Source organism: Alligator mississippiensis, chromosome 16 (assembly GCF_030867095.1).
Source record: "Alligator mississippiensis isolate rAllMis1 chromosome 16, rAllMis1, whole genome shotgun sequence".
NCBI lineage: Eukaryota > Metazoa > Chordata > Crocodylia > Alligatoridae > Alligator > Alligator mississippiensis.
The window spans coordinates 2020350-2044725 of NC_081839.1; the positions used below are offsets into that span (position 1 = coordinate 2020350).

Below are 24376 nucleotides of genomic sequence, written 5' to 3' on the forward strand. Positions count from 1 at the left end.
CTCTTCCTCCCTTGTGCGGGAGGCGTGCCCCGACCGCTGCAAGCACGGGGAGAGCTCGGCTCGAGGCAGCTGGGAAGGTGGTGGGGATGTTGCCCCGCACAAAGATGGCGCCGCGCGCCTCATCCCACCCCCCCTAGCGCTGCGACGCGGCAGTATGACGGCAAGCGCTGCCCCTCACCAACATGGCGGCGCTACGCCCCGCCCCTCCCCAAGATGGAGGCCCTAAGCCCCGCCCCCTCCCCAACCTTGCCTTTTTTTTTTCCCCCCCATTGCTGGGAAGGGGGGGGGGGTCCCACCTAATATCTCCCTTGCTGCAGCAAGAGCCCATTGCTCCTTGCCGTGGCTCCGATCACGGCGGTGCCCAGGCGCCAGGACGGGGGCGCAGGCTGCACGCGGAGGAAGGCCCAGCCACGCCCTCGCACGTCGTATGGTGCAGCAGGGCGCCCGTGCGACAGCGTCCGAGGACATCGCGCCTCAGCCGCTTCCTTCCTGCCTGCCTCGTAGCGTCCCGGACGCTCGCAGCCGCCATCGCTTCCCCCCTGCAAGCCGGGGGGCAAAGTGACACGGGAATTGTCGCGGGAGAAAACTCCCTGGAGCCCGTTGTCTAGCCGCACAGGAACCAGGCAACGCGGGTAAAGGGTTAACTGCAGTTTATTTGCTCGAGCAAAGACCATAAACCAGCAGAGAGGCAAAACGGCCCCAACGTCTTTTATACCTTTTCTAACAAAGAAAACGACAAGGTCATTAAATATGCAATACTGATGGTCATCATCTTCGCATATGGTGCTACACAAATCGTCATAGTAACATCATATTTATCTATGATAGCCGGTACTTTTCCAAAGGCAGAAATTCAGTCGCGGTTACACGTTATCTTTTACATTCCAGTCTCTTCTCTGTTTCCAGCGGTGCCAGTCTCTACTCCCCTCTTATCTCATCACGTTGCATGCTGTAGCTGGTCCTCAGTGCAAAGACCTACGCGGATTTACGTTCGTTGTCTTTTCTCTCAGAAAATGGGCGACACAGTTAAAATAACTATTTAACATAAACGGTTGGCTTAGCCATCGTTCTGCCTTGTGGTCAGCAGCATTGCTAGGCCACAGGTCGAGCCTTGTATTCAGCTGCCAATCTAATTCTTCTCAATAATCTAAATTATTGTTAACCTAACAGTACGCTTATCAAAAAACTATTTTATTTCAGGGTAATAACAAACTTGCTCATCGCAGAATGGCCCCTGCATGGGGCAGTGGCGGAGGGCAAGAGGCACTGGCAGGGGTTTTGCTCCTGTCTCCTCTCTCTCCATCGCGTGCGTGCACCCACGCGGACGTGCAGCGTGGCGATGCCTGGGGCGGGGAGGGGGAGGTCGGGGGTCCCGAGCTCGGCCCGGGGCGCTGGGCACGCAGGCACGGCACTCGAGGCACTGCAGGGAGCTCCTTATTGGGCTCCTGGGAGGGAAGGTGCTGCTGGCCCCCGCCTCTGCCGGGCTGGCCCTGGAGGGGAGAGCCGTCGTGGGGGAGCTCGTACCCCAGCCTGCCTGCGATCCTCTGCCGTGGGGTGTGCGGGCACCCAGATGCAGCCAGCTCCATCCAGGTCTCTATAAATGCATGCGTACGTGCATAGGCGTGCGTGCACGCTCGCGCTGCGTCCCTCTTCCGCTGTCCCCGGTGCAGCCGTGGCTGGTCAGACCCGCGTGGCGCAGCCCAGCCCCACAGGAAGCCCCAGCCCTACACGTTGGTCTCCCGGAGCAGGTGGTCCACGGAGCTGCAGGCCCAGAGGGGCTCCCCGGTGTCCACCTCCTCCTGGCTGATCAGCAGCGCCTGGCGGGGCTCCGCGCTGCGCCCGGGCCCCGGGACCGGGCAGGCGGACGAGGGAACCTGGGGAAGGGGAGGGCGGTCACAGCGGGGTCTCCGCGGCCCCGTCCTCGTCCTGCCCCCCGGCTGTGAGCTGCCTCCTCGGAGCAGCCAGTGGCATCCTGCAGCAATGGGGGACCCCCAGCTCCCCCCGGATAAAGAGGCGCCTGCTGTCCCTGCTCACCGTGTCTGGGCCGTGACCAAAAGGGCTCTTCCCGCTGGCAGGGGCCGCCAAGGACGTCTGCTTCACGATGTCCCACCACAGCACGCCGGGCCGCACGCGGCGCTGCGTCGCGGGACCTGCCGGGCGGCGCGGCCGATGAGACGCCCCTCGCTGATCCCCACCCGAGCTGAGAGCCCCCCAGCACAGCCCCCCGGCCGGCCTGGCTCCCCTCACCTGTCAGGTAGCTGGCGAGCACGCCCACGCCCACCGTGGACAGCGTGCCCAGGGCGCCGTAGTACAGGTAGGACATGGCGTAGAAGTTGTCGCTGGCGGCTGGCCTGCAAAGCAAGCGCGGCGTGGCGGAGAGGCAATGACGGTCGTGCAAGGAAGCGCCACGGCCCACGGCTGATCCGGCCCCGGCGCTCACCTGTCCGCGGGCACCGAGACGTTGCGGGGGGGCAGCGGTCCCAGGACGACGGTGCCGTTGGGGCCGTGGCTGGTGTTGTAGAGCGGGCAGAGGGTGCCGTACGTGGGCAGCACCCCCATGGTGGCGGCGCTGGGGGGGTACAGGGTGCCCCCCACGGCCACCCAGAAGGACAGGACGAAGCCGGCCCCCAGCCCCGTGAACGCTCCCTGGGGGCAGGATGGTTGGCATGCTTGTTCCCACCCTGCAAGACCCCCTCCCCATCGTCCCAGCTCACGGACCTTCCTCCTGGCCCGGCGGTCACCCTCGGACTTGCCCGGGTCCCGGGGAGCCCTCCCCTCCAAGCAGGCGCGGGACTCACGGCCGTGGTGCAAGCTGGGATGAACATCCCCAGCACGAAGGCGCCCAGCAAGGGGCCGCTGATCACCCCCATGACGGTAAAGGAGGCCTGGAGGGTGGAGGGGGGCACAGTCAGGCAGGGCCCGGGTGCCCCGGGGTGAGGGGCAGAGCAGGGCAGCGGGTTCGAGGGGCGCACCTGGAGCACGCCGCCCCCCAGCAGCGAGGACAAGGCTGCCACCGTGATGCACGCGGTGCCGTAGATCAGCGCTGCAACAGAGACGGGAGGATGGCATCAGGCGGGGCCGCCGGCATCCCTACCCCCTGGCTTGGACCTAGCCTGGCTGCCCAGACTCACAGAGTCCCTTGGAGATGAGGATGAGGGTCCGGGGGGACAGGGCCGGCATCCGGGGCTTGATGAGGTCTTCCACGGTGACGGCCGCCATGGCGTTGATGCTGGTGGATGCCGTGCTGCAGGGAAGCAGAGCTAAGCCGTGCCCCGGGGGGGTGGGGGGGCGGCAGGCTGGGGGTGGGGGGCCGGGCTGCACCCCAGGGTTACCTGAGGGTCCCGCTGTACGCACACGCCAGGAAGAGGCCGGGCACACCTGGGTACCTCTCAAAGATGTCCAGGACCAGGTAGGGCATGTACTGCAAGAGACGGCTGCATGACACAGGCTGGCCCGCTCCCCCCGCGGCCCGCTCCCATCCGGACCCGGGACTGGGACCGGGACGCGGGCCAGCCACCCCCCGCAGAGCCGCTGACGCAGTCGGGGTCCGCGCCAGGCGGCGGGTCCCGCTCCCACGGTCTCGCCTCTTGCCTTTCGCCGCTCGAGTGCAGCGGTTCCCCCCTTGCACCCCCCGGGCTCGCCGGGGCAGGGGGGGCACCTGGTCGGGGGCAGAGATGTATCCGGCCAGGAGCGGGTCGCAGTCCTTGTAGAGCGCAAACATCACAATGCCGCAGGTCACGGCGCTGGAGACGATGCAGCAGAGGCCCACTTGATTCACCAGCAGAGCGCTGCGGGCACGGATCACAGCCCCAGCGGGCGTGAGGTCCCAGCTCCCCCACCAGTGAGCTGGGGGTCCAGCTTGGCAGCCCCCTGCCCTCCTCGGGCAGCTGCTGACATCTGTCCTGCTGCCCCGTACCACCCGCCTTGGAGGGGGCACATGGGCCGCTTCCCACCCCTTCTCCCCTGTGCAGCCAGCAGCTCCCCGCATGCACCCAGCCTGGACCCTTCTCACCCCAGGACTCACGGCCAGGCCACGGCTCTAATCCCTGCCCTGACTTTGCACCCAAGTGCATGCGGTCCCCCTGGTCCTCGTGCCCGTGGGCAGCCGGGGACCCTTCTGCGCTGCCCACGGCTGTGGTGGGGTGGCTCAGACAGAGTGCTTCCTTCTCCTGGCCCCTGCCTCAGTTTCCCTTCCTCCACGCGGGGAACAGACTCACAGCTTGGCTTCGCGCTCCGTCCGGCAGGCCACGTAGCGCTGGACCTGCGCCTGGTTCACACTGTACATGGACAGCCAGACCAGCGTGCCCCCGAAGAGGAAAGTCCAGAAGGTGTAGCGGCTCCGGGGGTCGGGGTCGAAGCTGCGGGGCGCACGACACGATGAGGACGCAGCCCTGGAGTTCACTCCAGCAGACACGCGGACCCACTCTCCAGGGCCAGCGGTACGTGGTAGCAGCACCTGGCTGCTGGTGTGCACGGAGCTTATCCCGGGATAAACCCGACTCGGGGAGCGGACCCCCCATGGGGAAGCGGGGCACAGCCGCTGCCTTTCCAAGGGGGACAGTGCTGAGCCTGGGGTGAGGCCACGGCACATGGTGGCTCCACTTCACCCTGGAGCTGAGTCCAGCTACACCGGAGTAAAGGCCTGGTGCGCGCACACCTGCTCCATCTCCCCGTCTGCGAGTCAGGACTCCTGGGCCCTCCTGCCTGATGGGGGGAAGTTGGAGCTACAGGCCTGAGCATGTCCGAATACCCAGCTCGGACACGGACACGGACACGGACACGGACACGGACGCCCGTGGGGTTTTCCCGGACCGACCGGATTGTGCTGGGAAACCAACGTACTCAGCAAAGTTCACTCGGGAGTGGTTGTACGCGGCGCCCAGGACCCCTCCGGGGCTTCCCACCATCAACGTGCCCTGGATGGCGATGGCGATGAACCCGGAGAGCATCACGAACATCTGGAAGACGTCCGTCCAGACCACCGCCTTCATCCCGCCCTGGGAGGGGTGCAAAGGGGGGTTCAGCCCCTCGGGCAGCAGACCCCAGGGAATCAGCGGGCACCGCGCTTCTCCAGGGCCGGTGACAAGGGCTGGAGCAAACCAGCCTGGAGCCAACGGAGCATCGCTGCCTTCTCCCCCTGGCACGCCACCCCACGGGCAGACCGGGCTCAAGTTCACAGCCTGCCTCACCCCCTTGGTGGATCCTGTCTCTGGAGAAGGAGTGCATGGGAGAGAAACCCCCCCACCTGCGCTCGGAGCTGGGCACCCGGGCTCTGATCTCTCGGGTGCACCCCAGGCTTTGCTGGTGGAGCTCCGGGAGCAGCTCCCTCCCGGGGAAAGGCCGCCCAGGCTGGCAAACGGAGATCTGCCCATGCAAGACATCAGCCGCGGGTCTTGCCAGCGGGGGCACAGCCACGCCCAGGAGAGGTGAGTGCCCAGGCTGCACCAGCATAGGGCGACCTGGGGGCAGGGGTGGGGGGCACGGGCGCCTGCGGCACTCACGATGGTGGTGTAGAAGGTGCAGACGGCTCCCGTGGACAGCAGCGATGCCCAGATGTCCAGCCCTGTCACTGAGCCGCCGGAGAAACAAAGCCGCTGAAGCAGGCGCTGCTACAGACCTGCACCCCTGCCCCCCGGGAAGAAACAGACCCCCGCTCCGGGGACCACAAGGGTCCCGGGCTCCGCTGCCCTGCCCCAGCCGGTTGGCGCGGCACACGGGGCACGAGCCGTCGGCCTGGGGGTGGAGGGGATCCGCGGGCTCAGCCTGCGGGCATTGCCCAGAAGGGCATGGATGGGCTGGTGCAGGGGGGATGTGGGTGGGTGGGTGCTGGGGGGGTCCCATGCCAGGCCCAGCCCCAGGCTCCTCCAGTCGTCTCTCTCCCGCTTCCCCAGAGGTGTTTAAGCCCCTTGGCTGGGAGGATGTAGCTGGGGCTGGTCCTGGACTAGACGCATGGTCCCTGCCAACCCTCATCGTCTAGGACTCTGCTGTCCGCTGCGTGTGCCCGCAACGCACCTTGGTTGAGGATCAGGGCCGGGGCGTAGATGACGATGCCCGTGTACAGCACCTGCAGCCAGAACGGGACGCGGGGGCACCGTGACTCCGGGGACACCCCTGCCCTGCCCCACGCCACCTCCTGCCCAGCCCCATGCAGATGCTTCAGCCGAACCCCGCAGACCCCCCCGGTAACGCCCAGCCCGCGGCCCCCCAGCAGCGCACCGTGGCCGCGATGTACTGGACGGTGCCGCACAGGCGAACCTCCTTGCTGAAGCGCAGCTCCAGGTACTGCCGGGGGGACACAAGGGTGTGATGAGCACGGTATTGCATGGCACAGCGCGGCCCCCCGACCCCCCCACCCCTGGACATGGGGGGCAGGGGGGTCACACATGCCCCCGCAGGACCCGGAGCTGGTAGATCTGCTGCTCCGGGGCCCCAGGCCGGCGGTGTTTGCTAACGGTCTGGACCGCCCCTGACCGGCCGCAGCAGGGGACTCTGGACCCTTCCCCCTCCTTGCAGTGGAAGGTGGTCATGCCGGGTGGGGGCTGCAAACTGGGGTGAAAGGTCATCAGTCGGGGGGGAGGGGGGGCTGCAAGACTCAGCAGATAGGAGCTGGGATGGAGGGGCTGGTGGAGCAGGATGGGGAGGGCAGAGGCCGAGACGGTGCGGGGGGGACGTGGGGCTGGGGTCCGGCTGCACTGCAGAGGGGGCAGAAAGGAGAGAGGCGGCAGAGCCGCGCGGGGCACGCGTGGCCCCTGCACCCACGGCACCCAGGTAAGTCCTCCCGGGACCCCTCGGGCAGCCCCGCGCCCCTCACCTCGTAGGTGCTGGTCAGCCCCAGGCGGTAGAAGACGGGCAGGAAGACGAAGGCCGTCAGCAGGGTGCTGAGCGCCTGCCCCAGGCACATCCAGAGGAACTTGAGGCCGTAGCGGTAGGCTTCGGCTGGCACGCCCAGCACCTGGACGGCCGACATGAAGCTGGCCGACAGCGAGAGCCCCACGGGCACGGCCGGCATCTGCCGGCCCCCCATGAAGAAGTCTTCCGAGGTCTTCTGGCCGCCCTTGGCAAGGGCGTAGAAGAGCCCGATGGCCGTGGAGACCAGCAGCATCAGCCCGAAGACCCCGTAGTCCCAGAGGCTGAACGTCAGCATCTCCGGCCTGAACACCTCCATGCCGCCCGCCCGCGACGTGGCTGCAGCGGCCGCACGAGCCGTGGCCCCACCTGGACACGTGCAGCTCCCTGCACCGCGGGCAGATCGATCTGCAGCCCGGCCTGCCAAGGGACAGGGTGCAATGAGACCTTGCCGTGCCCCCGAGCGATTCGGGAGCAGCCAGACCTCGGAGGCAGACCCGGGCGGTCAGACGCGGGCCCTGAGCCAGGCTCCGGGTGGGAGCGATGCAGCACCTGAACGAGCAACCTGAGCTTCGCTGCGGAAAGGTGGGAGGGGGGGGAATGTTAATATTTCCAAACCACGAGCAAAGGGGGCGAGAATCACGGTGCAGCGACGGAAAGGCCACGTCTGCCAGACCGGGCCAGAGGGCCCTGAAGGGCTGGTTTCAGCTGGGGGATGCAAAGAAAAAGGGGAAAAGTCCCGTCCCCCAACCCAGAACAATAAACCCCGGAGCAGAGCCACCCGGACAGGACGACGGAGGATGCGGAGGCTGGGATCACAGCCCAGCCGGGCTCACCCCTCGTTGATCGGTGCCGCAGAGGGATCCTCAGCCCCGGAGCCAGCCGTCTCAGGACCCCGATCGCATCGGCCCAGAACGAGAGACCCTGGAGGCCGACGCAGCGGAGAGGATGGGGCGAGGAGGCTGCTTTGTGCCAAGCAAAAGGTTGCCCTTCGTTCTTGGGGGAGAAAAAAGCAGGGGAATTATTCTTGCTAGGAGAAGAGCTTTTCCTGCAGTAAATGCCCTAGCCCCGCTGATGGGCTGGAAGCAGCAAAGCAGCGCAGGGGCAAGGGGCTCCCCCCAGCCGCCACGGCCCCCGGGAAAGGGCGGTCACCCAGGCGAGGCAGCTCCGGACTGACCTGGGCAGCTTTGATTGAGGAGGCTTATAAGGAGGCAGCCGGTGATAAGGGAGGAGCTGCTCCTGGCTCTCCCAGACTGAGGGAGACCAAGGCTGCCCATGCAGAGGTGGGTGCAGTGCCAGGCACCCTTGCAATGCCTGGCCCAGGGGCCCGAGCAAGTCCCTGAAGGTATGCTGCACCCCTGAGGGCAGGGAGCGGTGCAGGGGGCACGGACAACCCGGGCCCTGGAGAGGGTGGGATGCAGAATGGGGGGCACCGAGGACACACTTGTGCTTGCTCCGGGACACACGCACGTGCAGGGGCAGGTGGAGGTGCACGGGATGCTGTTGGGGGGCCGCCAGCCCCCCACGTCCAGGGCTATGGAGCCGGGGCCTCCCTGGGGAGACCAAGGTTCAACTCTCCCTGCAGCCAGAGAAGACCTGGGTTAAAAGGAACCAGCCGCGGGGGCTGTTATCTGTGTTTGGGCCACGGGAGAATGGGTCAGCCTTGAAACGGGGCTGTCTGAAGGCCTCCTCCGCAGATGCCAGCCCTGAGCTTCTCATCGACCCCAGGGAAAACAGGGGCTAGGGTGATAAGGGGCGGCAGGCTGGGCTCTGGTGCCCCCAGGGTAGGGTAGGTGGCGTCCAGTGGCTTTGGGACCCTTCCCGTCGTGCCACCCCGGCCCCCATGTAACTTCCAGCAGCCCCAGGACTGCCCCAGCCCCTCGGCGTTGCTCACCTCAGCCCCCTCCCGGTGCCTCTGCATCCTCCCTGCTCCGTCCTGGTGCCTGATTTCTGAGCACAAAGCAGCTGCTGGATCCACCCGCACCCCTGGACCCACCGCTTTCCGGTGCACTTAAGTCTTGAGATGACAGGAGGGCACAGATATGAAGAGCTAGTGAAAGATGCTTCTGGGCAACGTGCCGCGGTGCCCTGCCCTTGTCAGCACGTCTCGCTGCAGCCCGGCAGGGCCGTACCCCTACCCCTACCCCTACCCCCATCCTGGCAAACACAGAGCCTCCGAGAGCTGCAAGGAGAGACATGTGCTTGCACACACCAACACCTCCCAATCCAACCCCTGTATCAGGTACCGGCGATTCAGGCCCAAGCTCCCTGGGGCACAGGGCCAGCCTGGGACAGGCTGTGGGCCAGCACGTGCCTTGCAGAGCCCAGCACGTGGAGCAACACATCAAATAACACTCCCAGTAAAACCCCTGCAGCCACCAGTGCCCTCCCTGGTAAACAGGAGAGACAAGGCAGGAACACAAGCAGCGTGGAGGCCCCAGCACCCACGGCCTCCTGTCGTGGAGGAGCTCCCCTGCCTGCAGGACAGTCTGCATGCAATAGTCTCCAGGTGTTTTAAAGGCTGGGCTGGTTTGTGAACAGTGGGAAGCGGCCAGGGTAATAAATCTGCCAGTGGACCATCTTGGCCAGGGCGTAGCTCCTGCTCAGTCAACATCCTCTGCTCCAGCCTAAGTGCTTTGCACAACCACAGGTGCCTCCAGTCCTGGGATGAGGAAATGTTCCTGCAACGCAGAGCACCGCGCCCACTCGCTTCCCGAAACCCAGAGCCCTGCAGCCGCCCAGCCTGCTGCACGTGGGCGCCCAGACCCGCAGCCTGCTCCCATGCACGGGGACCCAGCATGCTCCCTGGGCTTCAGGAGCCCCATAGCCAGCTATGTCATGCAGCGCCCACCCTACCCAGAGCCTGGCGAGGTGCATGGCGTGGGGCAGCTGCCAGTACAAACAGCCTCCCTGCCCAAGGGTAATCCTTTATCCAAACAGTGGAAGATCCCTCTTGGAAGAGCACCCGGACGGACCTGCTCTGGGGTCACAAGCGAGCCTCAGCAATGCAGGATTTGCCCTCTTCCCGTTCCCTCCATTGCACCGGGCCCAATCCTCAGCTGTGCCCAAAGCAGCTACCTGGCGTGCATCCGGGATTTGGCCCAGCACAGGGCAGCAGCTTACCGCCCCCCTGCCCAGCAGCCGGGATTAGCCCCCAGCACCGCGCGACTCATGGGGCTGCCTTTGAAGTGGGAATAGCCGGGGGCTGACCAAAGCGCGGGGAAGAAGTGCTGCACTCGCCTCTCCTTGCTGCAGCACCTGCCAGAGCTTGCACAGGCTGCTGCTAGCCTGGCACCAGCACGGGGACGGCCAGGCTGGCCGGACTGGACATCCCAGGCGTCACCTCCCCTCTTGTGAACGGCACCGGTCTGGGGCTCCCAGACCACGCCGGGTCCGGGTCTTGGGCTAGGCACCTGGTGGCGGGGTGGGAGGAAGGAGCTCCCGGAGAGCCGGGGTGCACCGTGCAGACCGCTGGCACCTCTCAGCACTGGAGAACAGGGGAGGGGGGCAGTCACGCCCCCCACGGCAGAGCAGACAGACTGCACGGACCAAGTGCATTTTCAAGCATACAGACAGATTTTCAAGCCCCGTCCAACCATGCTCTGCCAACTCACTGGCACTAGGTCCCTCTGCTCAGGCTTGCACGGCCGGTTTCCCTCTCCCACCCACGGCCCAGCTGCCGGCAGCAGTCCCCCCTTCCCAGCCACGCAGACGTCCTGCCTGACGGGGCTGCGGCAGCCGTGGCCTGAGCCTCGAGCCACGCCGGCGCCTGCCTGGGCTCCTGCAGGCCCCATGTCCATCACAGCCACAGGAAACCCCAGCAGCTCCTTGTTTCAGGGCTGCGGCTGGCTCTCTGCTCCCCAGAGGCTTCCCATCCCTTGCAGGGGCCAGTGGACTTGCACTTGCCCCAGCCAGGGAGAAGAGCCCCCGCCGGCTGCAGCTCCAAGCCACCCCCAAGGGGCAAAAGTGACGGCCGCAGCTGCTCTTTGCAGGGAGGGACCCAGGGGAGGCGGCAAGGGGATGCAGCTCCGTGCCCAGGGCATCCCCAGCCCCAGAAGCGTGACCGTGGTACCCGGGCAGCTCCAGGAGTGGTGCAACCTGGTGGCAAAGCCTCTGCTGAGCTGGGCCCCCTCGGTGGGGGCTAGCTCAAAGGTTTTTTGGGGGGAAGCAGAAGGGTTTCACTGCAGTAAGGCGCCAGGAATGAGTTTGCAGGGGAGCCGCTGGCGGCTTGCTCCCGGAAAGGCCCCACGGCTGCGTGCCAGCCCGCACGCACCACGTCTTGGTCCTCCTGCCCACCTCCACCCGCCATGGCACGGCTGGGACCGGAGCCAGCCTGCATCACCCACAGGAGCCCGGCTGGGTGCCGGGACCCCCCTGCCCTGGCAGCCCCCACGCACCGCGCACACCCAGCCCCGCGTGGCAGGAAGTCTGCGCAGCGCCGGGGCAGGAAGGAAGCCGGGAGGGGGACTTTTCTCTTTCCCCTTTTTAATCTCCATCTTCTACCCGACGCCCACGCAAGCCCGGAAATACAAGCAGCGAGCGCCCAGCGGCCTGGTCCTGCCCCATCGCCAGGGCGTCGCCTCGCCTGCCTCCAGGGTGGGCTGGATCGAGGACCCCTCATCCCCTCCCAGGTAACCCCCAGCCTCGTGCCCCAAGAAGGCTCGGGCAAGGGGTCTCCAGGGGTTAGCACGCGGCTACGAGGGCCCTGCCACGGCCTGGCACTGGGGACTTGGGCACCCATAGGGGAGGATGGGGGCAGACAGGTGTGCAAGCAAAAGGCAGGGGTGGTTGGGGGCTGAGGCTCAGTCCCCGTGCTCCCACTAACCCCACTTCTCCCCCCAGAGCCGCAGGGCTGCACCCGATGGCTAACCCGGGGCTTGCCTTGGCAGCGCCCTGAGATGTGCTCCGGACCGGGGGCGAGCCGATAGTACAAGTGCCCCCAAGCAGTGTGGAGACACCCCCGGGTAGGCAGTGCCTCAGTTTCCCCCCAGGGATTCCAGCCCCAGCTCTCAGGAGGCTTCGTGGGTTGGCAGGGCATGCCGGGTCTCTCGGCTCAGGAAGCCGCCCTGAAGCTCAGCGCCGTGCCCCGCTGAGGCTGGAGCCGCGCTGGCAGGGCCCCCCGCCCCTGGGGAAGGCGGCGCAGGAGCTGCACCCCCCGCGGAGCGCGAGCTGCAGCCTGATGCCAACCGCAGGCCGGTGCTGACGCGGGAGGTGCCTTCCTGGGGCCGGGGCTGGGGCCAGGGCAGGGAGAGGCGCCGCAGTGCCCCTGGGGTGCTCCCCTGAGCGGAGGGGTGGGGGGTCCTGCCGGGCTAACCCCCCGTCCTTGCAGTGCCTGCCCCGCCATGGCCCCACTGGGCGAAGACACCCCCCTGATGGGGCACTGCTCCAGCAGCCTGTCCTCCACCGAGGCGGGCATGCTGCAGGTGCACCTGTACCACCAGCCCGGCACCCCCAACTCCTCCGGCACCCTCACCTTCTCCTTCGGCGAGTACCTGGCAGAGGAGTTGTGCGTGGCGGCCGCCAAGGCCTGCGGTGAGGCCACGCTCCGGTCCCTGGGTTAGGGGGTCAAGGGCAGGGGCTGGGGCCCTGGGTGGCTGCGCTGTGCCCCCAGCATGGCATGAAGAGGGGCCGGGTTCTCCCCTGCCTCTGCCACTGACCCCCCCAGTGCCCCTGGGTGACTCACTCAATGCCCTGACGGGGCAATGCCCGCCGTCTCGCACCCCTGCGCCCCTCCAGGCATCCTGCCCGTCTGCCACTGCCTCTTTGCCCTGGCCACCGAGGACCTGAGCGGCTGGTACCCCCCCAACCACGTCTTCACTGTCAGCGATGCCACCACCCTGGTCGTCGTCTACAGGATCAGGTACCCACCCCCACGAGCCCCAGTGCACGCGGGTCCAGGGGTGCTCAGAGCACGCCACGGGTCCCTGGCCTGAGCACACAGCGGCTCTCCCCGATGCGCACCCCAGCCCCTGGCCTGGGGGTGCACGTGGAGGCAGCGATTGAGAGACCCCGGTCCCAGCTGTCCTCTCCCCGCCCTTGGGCTAGGTTCCTCTTCCCCAACTGGTGCGGGCCGGGGAAGTCGCAGCGGTTCCAGCTGCTGCAGGACCGGGCCAGCGCCGTCCTGGACCAGCCTGTCATCGACTACCTCTTTGCTCAGGTGAGCAGCGCCAGCCCCAACCCACCAGCCCTACAGCTGCAAGATAGCCCCAGACCAGCAAATCCTCCCCTGCCCCGTGACCTTGGCCCCCTCCACCATTGCACAGCTGGGCCTGCTGCAGAGACTCACCCAAGGCTGTGCAGGGAGGCGGTGGCGGTGGCCCCATCCCGGAGGGGCAGGCAGCACCACGGGGTGCCCACTTTCTGCCCGCGGGGTGGACGGGTGGCGAGCAGACGCCCCTGCCGCCCATGCTGACCCTGCGGGGCACCTAGTCCCGCAGCGACTTCCTGCGGGGGCTCGTGGCAGGGGTGCTGAGCTGGCAGACGCTGGAGGCCTGCCTGTGCCTGGCCGTGCTGGACATGCTGCGCATCGCCAAGGAGCGCCGGCAGAGCCTGGACCACGTCTTCAGCTGCGTCAGGTGAGGGTCTTGGGCGGGCGGGCGGGCACCTGCAGCCTGGCAGGAGCATGCATTGGCGCTGCCCTCCCTCCCTGGCCCCGGGCCGGTGACCGGGCAGCCCTGCTCCCCTGTGCCCCAGCGCAGGGATCCCCCACCCTCACAGCCCCCCTCGCCCGCCCCCGCAGCTACAAGTCCTGCCTGCCCGAGGGGCTGCGGGACCAGATCCAGCAGCGCGGCTTCTTGACCCGCAAGCGCATCCGCCGCAAGTTCGGGCAGTCGCTGCGGCGCCTGGGTGCCTGCCAGACGGACGCCCGCTACCTCAAGATCAAGTACCTGCTGGACCTGGCGCGGCTGCAGGGCACGGGGGCCGAGGAGTGCTTCTGGGTGCGGTTCCCTGGCACCCCCGACCCCGAGACCCTCATCCACGTGGCAGGGGAGAGCGGCGTCTTCTGGAGCCACAGCGGGGACGAGGTGAGGCGGGGGCCGAGTGCCAGCTGTGGGGTCACCCCTGGAGCTGGGGCTCTGGGGTGCCAGCACCCGCTGGTGGGCACGTTACCTGCTGCCGCCAGCCAAGGGCAATGCTGGCAGCGTGCACGGGGCTGTACGGTGCCCTGTAAAAGATAGACCCAGTTTGCAGCCTCCGGGCCAGCCCAGCCCTCGCTCTCTGCGTCCCGGGGGGTCTTTGCACCACCCCAGAACTGGCTGGTCCGTGCCATGAGGACCGCTGTAGCCCCCCGTTCAAGCCCAGTGCCTGGCACACACTTGGGAGGGTGGCACTCTTTGGTAAAGGGTTGGACACTCTCGCCGCGGCCTGCCCCAATGCCTGCATCCCAGCCCTGGGACCCAAGGCACCCCCACCCGCGGTCCCCAAGAGCCCTGTCACCCCCCTGCCCCCATCTCCCCCAGACCCGCCAGCCCTTCTGCGACTTCCCCGAAATCGCCGACATCAGCATCAAGCAGGCGAGCCGGGACAGCCAGCCCGTGGAGAACCGCGTCGTCACCATCACCAAGACCGACAACCGGATCCTGGTGCGCGGGGAGCGGAGGCAGGGGCAGGGTTGGGGGGCTCAGGCATCCCGGGGCCCCTCTTGGGCCTGGGCGGCCTGTGCTGTGGATGCAGGGCTGGGAGGGGGGGCAGACGCCCTGCACCATCCAGCCCAGCCCCGCCTGTGCCGCCCGCGCAGGAGGTGGAGTTCCCCAGCCTGCGAGAGGCGCTGTCCTTCGTCTCCCTCCTGGACGGCTACTACCGGCTGACGGCGGACGCCCACCACTACTTCTGCAAGGAGGTGGCCCCCCCCCGGCTCCTGGAGGACTTGGAGAACCGGTGCCACGGGCCCATCAGGTGGGCACCCCGACCAGGCAAACGTCCCCGGCTTCGTGGCAGTGCCTGGGGCTCTAGGGGAGGCAGGGGTTAAAAACACCCCAGCAGGGGCAGTTTGGGTAGGGGCTACACAAAACATGGCCTGCAGCACCCCGTGCTGGTGCTGCTGGGTACTGCGCCCACCCTAATACACCCCCCCCCCACCCCAAAACCAGCCAGGCTGGCAGAGGGCCGGCCAGGCAGGGCTCCTGGGGTCCCAGCTCTGCACGGCACCGTGGCCAGGTGCGCCACTGCATGGCCGGGCTCCCGTCTTGCCTCCGCCAACGAGCGCCTCCTTACCTGGCACTGGGAATACCTGCAAGGGGCTCCCATCCAAGAGACGAGAAGATGAAGGGCATGGGGGTCCTTGCAAGGGCAGTCACGGGGGAGGGAGGCAATTCTGCAGGGCCTTTGCCAACCAGCCCGCCCCTCACGTGGGTCAGGGCTGAGGCCGAGACCCGCCGGCCCCGACACCGTCCTGGCTTTTGCAGCTCGGAGTTTGCGGTGCACAAGCTGAAGACGGCGGGGAGCAGCCCGGGGCTCTACCTCCTGCGCCGCAGCCCCCAGGACTTCGACAGCTACCTGCTCACAGTCTGCGTGGAGGTAGGCTGGCTCCTGCTTCCCAGGGGGTGGGCACGGCGCTCCCAGCTTCCCAGTGGCCGTCTGCGCTGGAAAGGGTCCGGTGGAACTGGGAAAGAAACCTCGGGGCTGGCGTTCGGTGCTGGTTTGAACTAGGGGGTGCTTGGCCCATGCTGCCGCCCACGCCCAGCCCCTTGGCTCGCTGGATGGGGACCCCAAGCCCTCTCTCGCGCTCTCCCGGTGCAGACGGCGTTGGGGATGGACTACAAGCGTTGCCTGATCCGGAAGGACCCAGACGGCAGCTACGGGCTCTCCGGGGTGGTGCGGCGCTTCGGCAGCCTGCGGGAGCTGCTGGGCACCTACCAGCACTGCAGCCTGCAGGCCGACGGTGTGGCCATGCGCCTGGCCGAGTGCTGCCCTCCGCGGCCCAAAGGTACAGTTAAGCCAGGCACACTGAGACCTCCGTCGTGCCCCATGGCAGGGACCGTCTGCCGAGGCCCCCGGGAGCTTTGCCCAGCCTAGCTCCTCATTAGGGAGCGTCTGACAATCACCTGCTCATCTCCCCTCCATGCTCACCCCTAGAAAAGTCCAACCTGCTGATTGTGCGAGGGGGCTGCTCCCCGCTGCCCGGCTCCCCCTCCGCCCCGCGCCGCATCCCCAACCAGATGACCTTCCACAAGATCCGGCTGGAGAACCTGACCTGGGTAGAGGGATGGGGAGAGCTGGGGGCCTGGCCGGGCTGGGCCCGGAGGACGCACAGGGTCGTCCTGGGCCAGGGGAGGAAGGGGCTGGGGGTTTCTGCCCCCACCCAGCGGCCCGTCGCTCCCCACAGGGTGAGAGCCTGGGCCAGGGCTCCTTCACGCAGATCTACCGGGGCATCCAGCGGGACCAGGAGGGCGGCGAGCAGCACCAGACCGAGGTCTTGCTCAAAGTGCTGGACAGTGGCCAGCGCAACTGCTCCGCGGTGAGACCCCGTGCCGGGCCGGGCCGCCCCACAGCCCAGCCTTGGCCTTCCTTCACCACCCCAGTGCCCGGCCCCCGCAGTGCCTCCAAGAGCAGCCAGTCCCAGCTGGGGTTCGGGGCGCCCTCCCTTCCCTGCCCCCAGGACCCAGGTGGGACGCGGGTGCTTGGAAGGGCATCGGCCCTGCCTAACCCGCTCGCCCCCACCCAGTCCTTCCTCGAAGCCGCCAGCGTCATGAGCCAGGTCTCGCACAAGCACCTCGTCCTGCTGCACGGGGTCAGCATCGGGAAGGACAGTGAGTATCGCTCCCGTCCGGGTCACAGGCACCATAGGCAAGACGGTGCAAAGCTCAGCCCCACGCCTGCAGGGACCCCAGTTCCTGCCCTGTGCCGAGTGCGGGGAGGCCAGGGCTGGGGTGTCCGGCTTTGCCATGCTGCAGAAGGGGTGCAGTCAGGACGCCTGGGTCCTTCGCCCCACTTGGGTGCAGTTGCTGGGATGGTGATGGGGAGCGTGGACTCCTGGCTTCGGTCCCCAGTCCCAGAGCCGGGAAGCAGCTCCCTGCCAGGGGGGCTCCACGAGGGTTTCTAACCTCCTGGGGCAGTCAGGGGCAGGGGAGGGGGTGCACAGCCCTGCCCGACCCCAGCCCCAAACCCGCTCCTGCAGGCGTCATGGTGCAGGAGTACGTGCGGCATGGCGCCCTCGACACCTACCTGCGCCGCAGCCAGGCCGAGGGCAAGGTGACCACCAGCTGGAAACTGCAAGTGGCCAAGCAGCTGGCCTACGCCCTCAACTTCCTGGTGAGTCCCTGGAAGGAGCGGTGCATGCCTGAGGGCACGTGCACACGTGCGTGCACACATGTACAGCCCCTTGCTTGTGCATGCCTACACACGCACGCCCCAGTGCAGCCCGCAGGCTCCGGGCTCACAGCTGGCAAGCTCCCCTGGGACGCGCAGCTGACCCCCGCTCCCTGCCCCCCAGGAGGACAAGAAGATCATCCACGGCAACGTCTCGGCTAAGAAAGTGCTGCTGGCGCGGGAGGGGGACACGGCTGGAGGGAGCCCCCCCTTCATCAAGCTCAGCGACCCAGGGGTCAGCATCACCGTGCTGGCCCCAGAGCGTGAGTGCCCAGCCGGGGCGTGGGGGCTGGTCTATCCCTGCCCCAGCAAGGGGGGGCACCCTTCCCCCCTCCCCGCACGCTGCTCTCCCCCCGAGGGACACAGCTGAACCCCTGGAGCGTGCTCCCCCTCCCCTACAAGGCAGCGCTCCAGGGGGATGAAGGGACAAGCCCAAGGCCCTACGGGGAGGCAGTGGCAGCACCAGGCTTGGAAGCCCAGACTCCCCGGTCCCAAGCGAGTGCTGTAACCACTAGACCATCCTGCCTCCCTCGCGGGGCCCGCTGGCCCAGACACACCTCCCCACCCTGCAGGGAGCGGGGGGACAAAACGGGGGCACGCACCGGCTGAGCATGCCCCTCCCCGCAGTGCTCGTGGACCGCATCCCCTGGGTGGCCCCCGAGTGCGTCCGCGACCCCAAGGCCCTGGCGCTCGAGGCGGACAGGTGGAGCTTCGGCGCAACGCTCTGGGAGATCTTCAGCAGCGGCGCCGTGCCCCTGAGCGCGCTGGAGCCCTCCAAGGTGAGCCGGGCCCGCTGGGGCGCCCCACTTCCAGCCTGGGAGCAAGGCGGCCGCGGCCCCCGGTGGCGCCGGGAAGCGGGGGGCCCGTGCAGACCCCGCGGCCCCTCACGGCCCCTGCTTCTCCACCCAGAAGCTGGATTTCTACCTGAGCGCCCTGCAGCTGCCCCCTCCCAAGTGGACGGAGCTGGCCAACCTGGTGGCCCAGTGCATGGACTACCAGCCCCGCGGGCGCCCCTCCTTCCGCGCCATCCTCCGGGACCTCAACAGCCTCATCACCTCGGGTGGGTGCCTGGCGGGGCAGGGGCAGCATGCCAGGCCTCCTGGCCACGGGCTCCCCGGCAGGTGGGACAAGGCAGGGAGGTCCCGTGGGGGGTGCAGGGGCGTTACAGGGTTAAGGGGGTCTTGCCCGTACCCGGTGGCTCGGCTGCGGATGCCCTGGGGGGGCTTGCGCTGCGGACCCAGGCCCGCTGAGCTCTCCTCCCGCCACTCTCAGACTACGAGCTGCTGTCGGACCTGTCGCCCAGTGACCTCCCAGCCAGGGACGGCTTCTGGGACTACGCCAACGCGCCCCTGTGCCAGGACCCCGCGCTCTTCGAGGAGCGCCACCTCAAGTACATCTCCGTGCTGGGCAAGGTGAGCGGGGTCTCGCTGCCCCAGACCCCGCTCCCCTGGGCCCCCTCTGCACTGGCTCTTGGAGCCGGAAAGACCCCCTCCTTGGCGCAGCTGGCAGAGCTGTACCCGGGGATGCACTGCCAGGGCACCTGTGCCCAAGCTGGGGGGGCATTAGCACCTCTCTTGGCCCCTCTACCTGGGGGGTCGCCCCTCCACGACCCTCTGCCCTTATCCCCCCGAGCGCCTGGCCTACCTGGCATCTCCCAGTGGGTGCGGGCCCGTCTCTGGGCTCCGCTCATCGGGCCGCGCTGCCGGTCACAGGGCAACTTTGGCAGCGTGGAGCTGTGCCGCTACGACCCACTGGGCGACAGCACCGGGGAGCTGGTGGCCGTGAAGCGGCTGCAGCAGAGCTCGGCCGAGCAGCTGCGGGACTTCGAGAGGGAGATCGCCATCCTGCGTGCCATGCACAACGACTTCATCGTCAAGTACCGCGGCGTCTGCTACAGCCGGGGTGAGCCGGGGCCAGGGGGGGCAGAGCCCGAGCCGCGGCCCAGCAGCTCAGGATCTGGCCCCGGCAGCCGCAGCTGAGCCCCCCGTGCCCACAGGGTGCCGGAGCCTGCGGCTGGTGATGGAGTACCTGCCCAACGGGTGCCTCCGGGACTTCCTGCAGAAGAACCAGGCGCGCCTGGACCACCGCAAGCTGCTGCTCTACGCGCTGCAGATCTGCAAGGTGCAGGCCGGCTTGAGAGGGGGGCACTGCCAGGGGAGGGCATGGCGCTGGGGACCCCACGATCCCAGGGGAGCCCCCCTCACGGCAGCCCCCAGCAGCAGAGGGCAGAAGGGTCCCAGCCCCTGCAAAGCCCACATCGCGCCAGGCTGAATTCACTCGTCCCCCCAAACTGGGACCTGTCCCCTGCTGCCCCACATTGCTCCTTGGCAGCGATGGGCCCATCCCTGTGTAGCAGGGGAGGAAACTGAGGCACAGCAGCGGAGGGAGTGAAACCCAGGAGTCCGGGTTCAGATGCCCGGGGCTGGCGGGGAAGGGCAGCGAGAGGCTTTCCTGGGGCCAGGGGAGGGGGACAGGCCCCCTCACAACCCTGCAATGCCAGCTGGAGTTTGCGGGCATCCCTGGCAGGGCATGGAGTACCTGGGCGCCCAGCGCTGCGTGCACCGGGACCTGGCCAGCCGCAACATCCTGGTGGAGAACGAGAGCCACGTGAAGATCGGGGACTTCGGCCTGGCCAAGCTGCTGCCCCAGGGCAAGGAGTACTACGTCGTGCGTGAGCCGGGGCAGAGCCCCATCTTCTGGTAAGGTGCCCGAGTCCCCGGGGCAGCCCTGGGCACCGGGGTGAAGCCCGGCCTGCAAGGCAGCCAGGACGCCTGGGGTCTCCGCCACAGACGCACCGAGTGGCCTCGGCCTGGTCTCTTTCTCTGTCCGTGCCTCAGTTTCCCTAGCTGACTCCATGTTGCAGGGAGCCAAACGTGGTTACACCTGGCACTGGCGGGTGCAGCGTGGCACTGCCCTAGCCACAGGCATGCAGTTAGCTCAGGCAGTGCCCCAGCCTCTCCCTCGTGTCCAGCGACATAGCGGGCAGGCGGGCAGGCCAGAGACTCACTGTCTCCACTCCGCCGGCCAGCCTACCCCCTCGCCCCATGCTGGCAAGGCGTCCACCCCTGGGGGAAACTGAGTCACGAAGAGGAAAGGGGCCAGCCCAGCGCCACGCAGGGAGTGTGCTGCACGCTGCGGTCTCTGCCGGGGCTCACCCGAAGGCGGCGGATGGAGATCTCCGGGGCTGAGGTCTCCGCTATGGACCGCTGGCCAGGGATGGGGGGACAGGAGGGCGCCCGTGATGGGGCGTGTCTGGCTGTGCCTGCCCTTCCCCCTCCTTCCCAGGGGACCCCCCACGATCTCCCTGGGCTCCCCCAGGCTGCCCAGACACCCCCCCCACCCCCCCCGCAGGTACGCACCCGAGTCACTGGCCGACAACGTGTTCTCCCGCGAGTCCGACGTCTGGAGCTTCGGCGTCGTCCTCTACGAGCTCTTCACCTTCAGCAGCAAGAGCCGGAGCCCCTCGGAGGTGAGCGTGGGGCAGGGGAACAGCCGTGCCCTGGCTCATAGAGGGGGCGACCCCTGCCCCGATGCTCACGGCCCCCCCACCGCCCGCAGGAATTCCTCCGCATGATGGGGCCGGACAAGCCCCCGCAGATCATCTGCCCCCTGCTCGAGCTCCTGAAGGACGACAAGCGGCTCCCGGTGCCCGCCGGCTGCCCCACCGAGGTAGGGGCCTGCCTTGCCCTGCCCCAGCCCCCTCTCTCCCTCCGTCCCAGCGCTGACCCCTTCTCCTTCCAGGTGCACGCCCTCATGCTGAGCTGCTGGACCTTCACCCCCAGCAAGCGGCCCACGTTTGGGGAGCTGGCAGCCAGGATCGAGGCGCTGCAGGACAGCCGCAGCAAAGTCCGGGGGTAGCACCCGAGGCTGGCGCCCACCCCGCAGACAGCGCTGGAGTGGGCACCGCCTGGGACCCCCCACCACCAGAAGTAGCAGGCTCTGCCCAAGGTCCCCGCGGCCACCGCAAGCTTAGTGCTAGGACGACGATGCTGCTCAGTGCCAAGGATGTGCGGGCAGCTTGCAGCGTGCCCTCAAGGACCTCTCTGCTCCCCTCTGGGCTTCGCGGGCCCTGCCAGGCTGCCCCCCATGCCAGCACAATTGGACTCCTGGCTGCAGAGCAGTGATTGCCCTGGGGCAGGGCTGGGCACAGGGGCAGTGATGCCAGCCTCCCGCATCCCATGGGGACCAGCTACCTGACAAGAGCCCCTGCTGCCCCCACGGCTCAGCCTGGCTCCTCGGCCTCGACTCACCTGGCCCAGACCAGGCTGCGCCCAGCGGCACTGCTGCCCCAGAGCATTGGGTGCGAGGGGCTGGCAGCGCGAAGGATGCCTTGTGGTTTCCCGGGTCCTGTGATGCCCGGTCCCCAGGTCTGGTCCACACTGAGAAGAGTCCCCGGGGCCGCGGGGCCTGGACAGCCCTGGCATGTTTGGGCAGCACTGTGCCCCCACTGCTCCCCTGGCCCCCCTCCATCGCCATTTGCCAGCCAGGACCTGCTGGTTGAGGTCTCTCTAGTGGCTTTTTAACCCCCTATTTTTCCTTGGGGCGGGGGGGTGTGTGTGTGGAAACCAGCCCCCCTTGCCTATACTGGGGCTTCCCAGAGCCTGCAGAGGGGCTGAGCGGGGTGGCAAAGGCCCCAGCCAGGCGAGCTGCCGGCAGGACACGCTCTGCGCTTGCTTGTGCCCAGTACAGACCGCAAAAGGCATCACCTTGACATTAAAACCCTGGAAAGATCAGAGTCTCTTGGGCTTTCAGGCTTTTTATTGCCAAGGGCTGGGTCGTCCCCCCGCAAAACCCCGCAGGACACAGTCCCCTCGTGCCATGGGCCAGGCAAGCTCCGGTGCCAAAGGCACAGGGTCTTTCAAACAACCAAGTGATTGGGTCTGAGAGGCGGCAATGCACAGCCTCGGGGAGGGGGGGTCTGCCAGACCCCCAAACCAGGCGCACGCCAGAGAAGGGAGGGGCAGCGCGTTGCCAAAGACACTGGCGAGACTCGGCGCAGGGCAGCGGGGCTGTTTATTGCAAGCAGTCGCCATACAGTCATGTTCGAGCTCGTGGGGGCAGCCACCGGCATGCGTGGCACCAGCCTGGGGACATGGACTTCGGTGCCGGGGTGCTGCGGGCGGTTCCCCAGTTGGACGTGCCAACCGAGGCTTTGCTTAATCCTGTGACTCAGGGAGCTGGGCGTTTATGCAAGACGAGGAGGGAGGCGAGCCCAGCTGCTGTGCCCACAGCACCAGACCGCAAGTGGGGCAAGCGGCTGCGCGGCTCCTCCTGGGCCCCCGAGTCCCGTGGGCACCGCCGGGGCTTTGCTGCGCAGCGCGGGGGCGTCTGGCATCGCAGCGACTAGCAGAACCGCGTCATCTGCCGCCGGGTGCAGCCCCGGGTGCAGCACCCGCCGGCAAGGCCCAGGCCGCCGGGGACTCGTGTCATGGCCCCCAGAGGCTCCTCGGGGCTGGCCTTGTCCACCGGGGTGGGGGGGCGCGCGCCGGGCTCTCTGGACACGCCGCCGTCCAGCCAGTCCAGCACTTCGGCTGCAAGGGGGAGAGAGGTGGTCAGCCACCGGCAGCTCCCCCCCAGCCCTCGATCCCCTCCCGGTCTTCCTGCAGCTCCCCGCACACAGGGACACTGCCCCGGGCCCATCGTGTCACCCAGGGCTGAATCCCCCCTGCCCTGCCCTGCCCTGAGCTGTGCTGCGTGAGCGCTCCACCCTGCCAGGAGGAAGTTCCCCATTTCTGGACTGGGCACCAATACCTGACATGGGAAAATACCTTTAGAAAGCAGGGTGGTGCTGGGGTTTTGTGATTCAACTCCCCCCCCCACAAAAAAGTTTCCTGCTAGAAAGAAGCAGCATCCTTGTGCCTGCTGGGCCCTGCCCGGGGCCTGGGTGCACTGGAGAACAAATAGGTGCTGCAACCCACACAGGACCCACACCACACACACACACTTTGCAATTCTTCCTTGTCCTAAAGCCAAAGGGATCAGCTTGAGGGTGCCACCGGGTTTTTGCCCTGGCCCTTTTGGCCAGCACACCGGCACGGGGAGAACAGGGAAGTGCCGGAGGGACAAAGTGCCCCTGTGGCTCCATCGCTCTGCACCCGCCAGAGGAAGCACGCACGGGAGCTGGGCGCCCCCAAACCTATTCGTTCAGTGCCTCAGCCCCCCGGGGTCTGTGCTGCCCTCTGCCACCCAGGCCCTTTGCTCCCACCCCACCCAGCCCAGCCTAGCTGGGAGATGCCAGGCACACTCCCAAGTGGCAGCTGAGTGTCCGCGTCTTCCTGTCTTCACACGTCAGAGGCATTTGCAAATATTAGTTTTTCGGATGCCAAGCCCAGCACTGACCTCCTCTCCCACAGGAAGCAGCAGCCTGGGGCAAATTGCACCTGCTGAGAGGTGATAAGAGCCTAGTGGGCACGTTTCCAGCACTGACACCTGCTCTCACCGAGGGGAGGGAAAGGGCAGCTCCTTGCCCCACCGAGGAGGGCATGAGCCTGCTCCAGAAAGCGGCACAGGTGCTCCCACAAGTTGGCCCAAAACCTGCATTTATCCCAGCAGCTTGTATTGATGTCTGCGGCCCCGGGGAAACCCCTTGGCTGATATTCAGCACAGCCTGGCCCGCTCCTAGTCTTAAGCCCTCCGCCCCAGATGCTGCCCGCAGGCAGCTGTGAGAGCAGGCTGGTTTCCCGGGCACTTGGGCCACAGAGAGCTGGCAGGTCTCTGCTCCCAGCCTGTGTGCCATCCTGGTCCCCATGGGATGGGAATGGGAAGGTCCCAGCTTTGCAGCCATGTGGATCCTCCCTGCGCAGCTCAGACGATGCCAGTGCCTCCGAGTACCACAGCTCCCCGTCGGACATGCTACATCACGCACGGGTGTATCCCCGGCACCCCAGAGGACCCCCCCAATCTTAGCCCTTGCTTCGGCAGGACCAAGCAATGCCACGCATCCCTTTAGGACAGGAAGGGAAAGGGGGGATGCATCCCTCTGAAACCACAGCCCCCAGCAGACCCCGGCTCCCAGCCCCAGGGATGACGGAGCCCTGAGCTACTTACCAGAGGACGTGCCCTTCCAGGGGTAGCGCTTCCACTGGGACCCTCCGCAGGCGACGACGACGGCCCGGATGAACTCCCTGCCGCACAGCTTCACCACGCGGTCGTCCTGCGCCGGGGAGCCCACGCTGGGACTCGCCATCAGGGCGACGATGGCCAGAGCCACCCAGCAGCGCAT

At 67.4% G+C, this 24376-nt stretch overlaps 3 protein-coding genes across 8 annotated transcripts; 1 reads left to right on the top strand and 2 right to left on the bottom strand.

Annotated features, from left to right (window-relative positions):
- Positions 1-635: 635 nt before the first annotated feature.
- SLC5A5 (solute carrier family 5 member 5) lies at positions 636-8831 on the bottom strand. Of its 6 annotated transcripts, XM_059720041.1 has the most exons (17): positions 8741-8831; positions 7683-7842; positions 6812-7266; positions 6217-6282; positions 6013-6064; positions 5502-5569; positions 4843-4997; positions 4218-4358; positions 3659-3788; positions 3333-3421; positions 3132-3244; positions 2973-3043; positions 2799-2885; positions 2441-2646; positions 2248-2351; positions 2035-2150; positions 636-1874 (listed from the first exon to the last, which is right to left on the bottom strand). In XM_059720041.1, exons 1-17 carry the CDS (start codon positions 8765-8767, stop codon positions 1725-1727), a joined length of 2190 nt encoding a protein of 729 aa, XP_059576024.1. In that variant the 5' UTR covers positions 8768-8831; the 3' UTR covers positions 636-1724. The 6 variants fall into 6 exon arrangements, with proteins under 6 accessions (XP_059576024.1, XP_059576027.1, XP_059576025.1 ...); XM_059720044.1 differs by lacking the exon at positions 2441-2646; XM_059720042.1 differs by lacking the exon at positions 2035-2150.
- A 102-nt stretch (positions 8832-8933) lies between these two features.
- On the top strand, positions 8934-21892 carry JAK3 (Janus kinase 3). Its single transcript, XM_059720038.1, has 25 exons — positions 8934-11477; positions 11689-11810; positions 12176-12378; positions 12583-12706; positions 12892-13003; positions 13276-13421; positions 13586-13871; positions 14307-14429; positions 14585-14742; positions 15252-15363; positions 15586-15772; positions 15922-16043; positions 16172-16303; positions 16511-16595; positions 16964-17097; positions 17279-17417; positions 17782-17933; positions 18064-18214; positions 18427-18566; positions 18867-19056; positions 19151-19275; positions 19681-19853; positions 20506-20623; positions 20713-20823; positions 20896-21892. The coding sequence occupies exons 3-25, from the start codon at positions 12189-12191 to the stop codon at positions 21010-21012; spliced, it is 3327 nt and encodes a 1108-aa protein (XP_059576021.1). The 5' UTR covers positions 8934-11477; positions 11689-11810; positions 12176-12188; the 3' UTR covers positions 21013-21892.
- Positions 21893-22497: 605 nt separating this feature from the next.
- On the bottom strand, positions 22498-24376 carry INSL3 (insulin like 3). The gene is made up of 2 exons (XM_019489214.2): positions 24202-24376; positions 22498-22685 (listed from the first exon to the last, which is right to left on the bottom strand). Exons 1-2 carry the CDS (start codon positions 24374-24376, stop codon positions 22498-22500), a joined length of 363 nt encoding a protein of 120 aa, XP_019344759.1.

Excerpts from the sequence above, each read along its gene's own strand:
- SLC5A5 (XM_059720039.1), bottom strand. The coding sequence starts at position 8,767 with ATGCAGAGGCACCGGGAGGGGGCTGAG. Across the intron at positions 3,789-4,217 it reads ACGGAGCGCGAAGCCAAGCT|CGCTCTGCTGGTGAATCAAG; the intron begins GTGAGTCTGTTC and ends CCGTGCCCGCAG. Across the intron at positions 2,151-2,247 it reads GCTCGCCAGCTACCTGACAG|GTCCCGCGACGCAGCGCCGC; the intron begins GTGAGGGGAGCC and ends GCCGCCCGGCAG.
- JAK3 (XM_059720038.1), top strand. The coding sequence starts at position 12,189 with ATGGCCCCACTGGGCGAAGACACCCCCCTGATGGGGCACTGCTCCAGC. Across the intron at positions 13,004-13,275 it reads TCGACTACCTCTTTGCTCAG|TCCCGCAGCGACTTCCTGCG; the intron begins GTGAGCAGCGCC and ends CGGGGCACCTAG. Across the intron at positions 19,854-20,505 it reads GGGCAGAGCCCCATCTTCTG|GTACGCACCCGAGTCACTGG; the intron begins GTAAGGTGCCCG and ends CCCCCCCCGCAG.
- INSL3 (XM_019489214.2), bottom strand. The coding sequence starts at position 24,376 with ATGCGCTGCTGGGTGGCTCTGGCCATCGTCGCCCTGATGGCGAGTCCC. Across the intron at positions 22,686-24,201 it reads CTGGAAGGGCACGTCCTCTG|CCGAAGTGCTGGACTGGCTG; the intron begins GTAAGTAGCTCA and ends TCCCCCTTGCAG.